General features: G+C 40.5%; 1 protein-coding gene across 1 annotated transcript in view; it reads right to left on the bottom strand.

Annotated features, from left to right (window-relative positions):
* Positions 1 to 7641, bottom strand: part of C2CD3 (C2 calcium-dependent domain containing 3) — a 173686-nt gene that overhangs the window by 159798 nt on the left and 6247 nt on the right. Inside the window, exon 2 of the mRNA XM_006875430.1 lies at positions 6184 to 6453. Coding sequence (XP_006875492.1) covers positions 6184 to 6453 — 270 coding nt within the window. The remainder of the gene's footprint in view (positions 1 to 6183; positions 6454 to 7641) is intronic.

Here is a 7641-nt window from a genome sequence, read left to right on the forward strand (position 1 = left end):
CAATATGTCCAGGACATAACCTTGTTTGCTAAAAACAGAGATTTTGAAGCACTTGCTGATGAAGATCAAAGACTACAGCCTTCAGTATGGATTACACCTTAACATAAAACAAAGTTCTCACAATTGGATAAAAAGCAGTATCATGATAAACAAAGAAAATATTAAAGTTGTCAAGGATTTCATTTTACTTTGATCAAAAATCCACACCCATACAAGCAGCATTAAAGAAATCAAATGAGTTATTGAATTGGGCAAATCTTCTGCAAAAGACCTCTTTAAATTTTTACAGAACAAAGACGTCACCTTGAGGAGTAATGTACGCCTCACTTAAGCCATGGTATTTTCAAGTCACCTCATGTGTATGTGAAAGTTGGACAATGAATTAGGAAGACTTGAAAACTGGTGAATCTGCGCTATGGTGTTGGCAAAGAACATGAAAATACCATGAGCTGCCTGACAGATGAACGAACACATCTATCTTGGAAGTAACAGCCAGAATGTTCCTTAGAAGGGAGGATGACTTTGTATCACATACTTCGGATATGTTATCAGGAGGGACCAGTTCCTAGAGAAGGACATCATGTTTGATAAAGTAGAGGGTCAGTGCAAAAAGAGGAAGACCCTCAGCAACATGGACTGATACAGAGGTTGCAATACGGACTCAAATATAGCAATAATTGTAAGGATAGTACAGGACTGGGCAGTGATTCATTTTGTAGCACAGAGGGTCACTATGTGTTGGAACCAACTCAACAGCACCTAACAACTACAACAAATTGTATTCTTTATTTAGTAATTTAGATCTAATGCCTTCATGGCCATGATTCACAGCAGGAGAAATATAAGCATATGGAATAAGATCATTTCAGGACAGTATGATTTCTGAATATTTTCTTACCAAAACTGAGAAAGTAATTCATTTTACAAACCATTTATTTAATATTGTAATGAAAAGAGCATACAATTTGCGATTAGAAGACTTGTTATTGTGTCCTGGCAACAATATTCACAAGCTACTTCTGTGTAAGTCACACTGCCTGTAGAATGAGGAATACGGGTGCTGAAAGTAAGCACAGAGCACAAAGTCCTCGCACATAGTAGTTGCATAATGTTTACTACATGATTTAAGCAAATGAACATACCACAGTCCTTGTCTATCTACCTACTCAAGAGTTACTAGAAAATCACATGTAATAATTAATATTATTTAGAATAGTATCACATGTAAAAAGACTAATAGATGTAAAAGACCAAGTATAATGTCCCTCCTGATAGTATGTCCCAAGTATGAGAGACAAAATCTTACCATCTTTGCTTCAAAGGAGCATTCTGGCTACACTTCGTCCAACACAGATTTGTTTGTTCTTCTGTTAGTCCACGGTACTTTCAATATTCTTCTTCAACACCATAACTCAAATTCATCAATTCTTCTACAGTTTTCTTTATTCATTGTCCAACTTTCATATGCATATAAGGCTACTAGAAATATCATGGCTTGGGTCAGGTGCACCTTGGTCCTCAAACTGATACCTTTGTTCTTCAACACTATAAAGAGGTCTTGTGCAGCATACTTACCTAATGCAATACACGTAGTTTGATTTTTAACTGCTGCTTCCAGGAGTAATGATTTTAGATCCTAACAAAAGGAAGTCTTGGACAACTTCAATCTTTTCTCCATTTATCATGATGTTATTTATTGATCCAGCTGTGAGAATTTTTGTTTTCTTTACATTGAGAAGTCCTCAAGTCTTCATTTTTTGCTATGGAATTCAAATCCATAGCACTCCTTTCATCCCTATTTCTTTTTCTTTTTTTAAAGTTTTTATTGTGAGTTGAGTGATAGTTCACATGGGAGAACATCGGTTTTATGCTCATCATTTCATTGCAATGATTACAATCCCCTCCATGAGTATCTGCTTCTATTGTATTTTTTTGCGTGTCTTTTTTATGTACACAAAAACACTCATGAATATATATAATAATTTAAACAACCAAAGGGCACATTCTGCAAGCCTGCCTCCTTGGCTGCCAGCACACAGCCTTCTCTTCCCATGAGTCTAGAGTCCTCAGCGGCTCTATCTCTCCATGTCATCACCTCTGCCTCCATCACTGGTGTTGCTGCTTCTCTGGATGTTGTTGTTGTTGTTATCAGTTCCGACTCATAGCGACCCTTCATAGGGTTTCCTGGCAAACAGCTGGAAGTTTCGAACTGCTGACCGTGAGATTAGCAGTCCGATTCATAACCGCTTCTCTGAATAGGGTCCCACATTTTGCTCGTGTCTTTCCCCTTGATCATCCGCATTTCTTTTATATTCCTACTAAATCCTTTTTTGTTGTTAAGTGCGTTGAGTCAATTCAGACACATATCAACTCTGTATAGGGTTTCCGAGACTGCACAGCTTTGCAGGAGCAGAAAGCCTCATCTGAGCAGTTGGTAGGCTCAAACTGCTGACCTATAGTTCACAGTCCAGTGCTTATCCTTTTGAGCCACAAGGCTCTCAAATGACACTGTGGGTTAATGCACTAGACTGCAAGGTCAGTTTGAACAACAAGGACAGCAGTTCAAGCTCACCAGCCACTCCATGGAAACAGGGTTACTATAGTTTGGAACCTACTCAAAGGCACCAACAACAATTTTTTTAAAAGAGGAAAAAATAAGATGATGGGGCTCAGTGAAATATAGTAATTTTCTAAGTTTCTACTCTAATCTTCCATGCTCCAAACATCTTCATGGCTCCTATTTCCTACAAAGGGACAGGGATGAGGGAGGAAAGATGTAAATGGCTTCATCTTACTTCTCCTAATGTATTTTTCCTTAAACAAGGGTTTTACAGTCATAAAGTTCAAAGATTTTCTCATTAATTGAAAAAACAACAACACTATATTTAACCTTTTTTTAAAGGTTTTTATTGTGGATTGAGTGAAAGTTTACAGGGCAGATCATCAGTTTTACATTCAACAATTCATACACCTTGTTTCATTACAATGATTATAATCCCCTCCATGTACCATCAGTTAACAGTATTTCTCTCTATTCACTTTAGCTTTTAAAAAAACACTTAGGCATATATAATAATGTACACCTCCAAAGGGCACATTCTGCAAGTCTGCCTCCTGGCCACCAGCTCTTAGTCCCTCTCTTCCCATGACTCTAGAGTCCTCAGCTGCTCCTCCACTCCATGACCCCATCCTCAGCCTCTGGTGTTGCTGCTTCTCTGGATAAGGTCCCACATTCTGCTTGTGCTCTTCTCCCTTGATGGTCCTAGGGTCCTCTGTTTCTGGACTGTAAGATTAACCAATCCCCTGTTTTGGTTACAAAACTTCTACCTTTACAGTTGTGACAGTCTCAATTAGTCATGATAACAACTATTCACTATTAAATCATATAAATCTTATCCCATCTCTTTTCATCAGACCCATCTAGACAAGATGAAAACTATTCAGTGGGGACTCTATCTTCCCTCACACACTCTTAAACTAAACTCCCTCTTGAAACCTTGTAAGCCAGTACTTCGTGCCTGTATTGCCACCTTATTTTAGGTAGCCAATGTCTAAGTTGCCTGTCCCTATCTACCCTGTGTATAGATGGGATAGCATTGATACTTGATTTGAAGACTCCTTCCTGCTCTGTTGGTATTTAGAGTTACTACCTCCATCAGTATAGGTCAGGTTCATCAAATTGTAGCAACTTACCCTTGCTTCCTTTTATCAAAAAAAAAAAAAATTTTTTTTTTAAAAGTAATCTTCCTCTAGTCGAGTTCTGATTATCAAGCCATTGAGGCTAGGTCAAATGGGTACTGTCTGCAAGTTGGTATGTTCTTGTGCATCTCCCTTCACTTCATATCAGCAGGATGCTTCATTCTCAGCTCTAGCCCTCTGTGGCTATGTCCTTGTCCATGGGCTCAAGTGTCCCCAGGTCTCACCACAATTTGGACCAACTAGCACTTCCTCTTCTTTCTCTCATCTCTGGGTTAACGGGAGTCAATGGACTGTGGTTGAACTCAGTCTGTTTCTTCATTGCTGCCTTTCTCCCTCTTCCATTCACCAGTGGACCAATGTGGTTGCCAGCAAACTTACATGCTTGTTTGTGTATTCCCTTTGTGTCTCAGTCATGGAGGGGAGTTTGTCCTGAAGGCACTTGATTGCTTGCCTTGATGTCTTCCTGGTGAACAGCTTGCTTATTTTTGCAGTAGCCAGTCATGCTGATATTTTTGTTTTGGGTTTTTTCTGATGATCTTTCTCTGAAGATGTATCTTCTGTTGCTCTAGCTGTTCCAGGCTGGTCTGCTTGTCCTTGCTAGTTAGAATGTCCCACCTCATAAGGTCCTTGTTTTTCCACCTCCTGCCCCTTCTTGTATTGCCCTTCCCATTACCCGAACTATAATGTGTCTGCCCTTACCCTGTGCTATACCGTCGCCTCCCCCCACCTCCCCTTAAACCTCCAAAATGTGGTCCCAAGTTTACTTTCCAATTTCATCTTGCCTTATCTCCCTCCACAGACACTATACTTCAGTCATGAAACTACTTGTTGACCCCAAAATGCCCATCATACTTCCATACCGCCAAGTCTCTGCTCAGTTTAGAATGCTCTGTTCGTGAGGTCTAGATTAAATTATACTTCTACAATGACATCTTGTTGTTGTCAAGTACTGTCAAGTCAGTTCCGACTCATAGTGAACCTGTATAGGGTTTCAAGGAGCAGCTGATGGGTTTGAACTGCCGACCTTGTTGCTTGCTGTCCAGTGCTGATCCACAGTGCCACCACCTTATGATCTTAATTTTAGAAATAGATTGCTCACTCCTCTAGAATCACAGAAGTTTATTTCACTCTTTATTGTTGTTGTTAGGTGCTATCGAGTCGGTACCGACCCATAGCGACCTTATGCACAGCAGAACGAAACACTGCCCGATCCTGGGCCAACCTCACTACTGTCGCCACATTTGAGTCTATCAATGCTGCCACTTGGCCAATCCATCTCATTGGGGGTCTTCTTCTTTTTCTCTGACCCTCCACCTTACCAAACATGATATCCTTCTCTAGTGACTGGTCCTTCCTGACAATATGTCTGAAGTATGAGAGACGAAGTTTGGCCATCTTGGCCTCCAAGGAACATTCTGCCTGTACTTCTTCCAAAACGGATCTATTGGTTCTTTTGGAAATTCTCCTAATATATTATCTATGGAGTCCTGGTATGGTGCTGTGGGTTAATGGACTGCAAGGTCAGTTTGAACTGCAAGGATAAGTACTGGACTGCTAACTGCAAAGGTCTGTGATTCAAACCCACTAGCTGCTCCCCTTGGGAGCCCCATACAGGGCTGCTGTGAGTCAGAAATGACTCGATGGCATTTAACAACAAGAACAACATCTTATACTACGGAACACTAGTGGTTCTGTAGGATAAGCACTGGGCTGCTAACCACAAGGTCAGCAGTTCAAAATGACTAGCCACTTCACTAGAGATGCTCTTGTAAAGATTTACAGCAGGGTCGCTATGAGTCGGAACAGACTCAAAAGCACTTAACAACAAATCTTATACGATCATAAATTTATATCTGCAGCCCCTTTCCTCAGACATAATGTAAGCCAAAAGTAGAGACTACACTTATTACTTGACAAGGCTTGCAGCAGTGGAAAGAGCATGACTTTTGGTGTCTCAAGCCTGGTTCTGCTGTTTATCAACCATGTGACTTAGAAAATATTTTAGAAAGTACCTCTAGCTCAATTTCAGTGCCTATAAACCAGAAAAGAGCTACTTGTAGGATTATTATAAGGACTAGATAGAATATGTATAAATTGTCAGCACCTGGTATACACTTAATAAATGGTGGCTATTAAAAAAAAAAATCGGAGTCCTGGTGTGGCACTGTGGGTTAATGCACCAGACCGCAAAGCCGTTTGAACTGCAAGGTCGGTGGTTCAAGCTCACCAGCTGCTCCTCGGAAACCTTATACAGGGTCACTATGAAGTGCCAACTCGTTGGCACTTCACAACAACAACATTATAAAATCTGCATAGGGTTGCTAGGAGTCGGTACCAATTCGATGGCACCTAACAACGATAAAATCTGACTTTTTAACATATAATAATGCCCAGTACACACTAGGTATACAATAACACTTATTGTTAACAACATAACCACATGCTTATTAGATCTACAGGGAAAATAGTAAGATAAAACCATACCTGTTAGATAAGAGGTAAATTGCTTTGGACCACAGCGAATAGCATAACGTGTGGTTGTTCTCACAGCTTTTGGCTCAGTCTGCAAAGCATCCCTGGGACAAAAGAGGGTTCCATCGGATGTCTCTCCCCACCATCTCACTCGGACAAGCACACAAGTGGGAGGCTTTGCAATCTTCCACATGACTTTATTAATGGTAAGTTTCAGAAAGCAGCGTAGCTGGCCTTCAACTAGAGGGGGTAGGCTTGTAGATGGAGAAACGTCACTCAAACCTGTGGAATAATCCGAGAATATGGAGTCAAAATTTAGACTAAATACAAATAATAATAATAATGAAAACTAACACACTAGCTTCTACAAAGAGAAAGCTTATCCTATTTCAATACATGATAACTAGCAAACCAGGCCATGAAATAATCTGTTGATTTAAGCCACTCTGATTATTGTTGTTGCTAGTTACTACCAAATTGATTCCAACTCACAGCAACCAAGTGTAGAATGTGTTACATGGGCTGGGTCAATTAATGACTAGCAAGGGAAAGGAGGAGTTATTAAAGAATACTTGAAAGGGGAGGCATGCTATAGTAGTAGTCTCTGAGTACAAAGCTAGAGGGTTAAGTAGGGCAGTATCCCCGGGGAAGGGCTAGTTTGGAATGGTCCCAGGGTGGAGATTCCTGTGGTGGCCTGACAAACGCCACTCCCTGCATCTCTCCTCCCCCTGGAGCTGCAGGTATACTTTGTCTTTAATATGGAGTCCACACTTTCAAGATGGAATCTGTCACAAGAGTCTTTGGGACCATGTCTACACTTATTATGGGATGGTGACGCATGCACAGGTATCAACAACCTCTAGTTCAATTCCTGTTTATGGTTTATGATCCCCATATTTGGTTATTTAAAGGTTGTCTTCTTTTTCTTGCGTGCATGCTCCAGGAACCTGTTTGTTCTGTTTTTCGGGCATATGGAGTCTGTGGTTATTTCGTTGGTTTATCAGGAAGTCAGGTACTGTCTTGCAGGAGGGTGGGGTATCACAAATATTCTGTTATGTGCTTTTCAAAATGTCAGCATATTCAAGGACTTTTTTTAGGGGTGGGGGGCAGGGATTACAGGACTCAAGGTCTATTTCCTAACAAAGAATACTCAAAAACTGCTCTATAGGGTTTTGAAGGGGTGATCTTGTAGAAGTCAGGCCTTACATTTCCGAGACACTTCTGGGTGGGTTTTAACCAGCAACCTTTATTAGTCTAGCATATAATCATCTGAGCCACCCAGGGACTCTAGCCACCCTGATACCCAATCAGTATTTAGGTTTTTTTTTTTTTTTTTTTAAGGTTTTTATTGTGGATTGAGTGAAAGTTTTCAGGGCACATCATCGGTTTCACATTCAAACAATCATATACCTTGTTTCATTACATTGATTATAATCCCCTCCACATACCATCAGTTAACAGAGTTTCTCT

This window comes from Chrysochloris asiatica, unplaced genomic scaffold (genome assembly GCF_000296735.1).
Source record: "Chrysochloris asiatica unplaced genomic scaffold, ChrAsi1.0 scaffold00326, whole genome shotgun sequence".
NCBI classification, from domain to species: Eukaryota; Metazoa; Chordata; class Mammalia; order Afrosoricida; family Chrysochloridae; genus Chrysochloris; species Chrysochloris asiatica.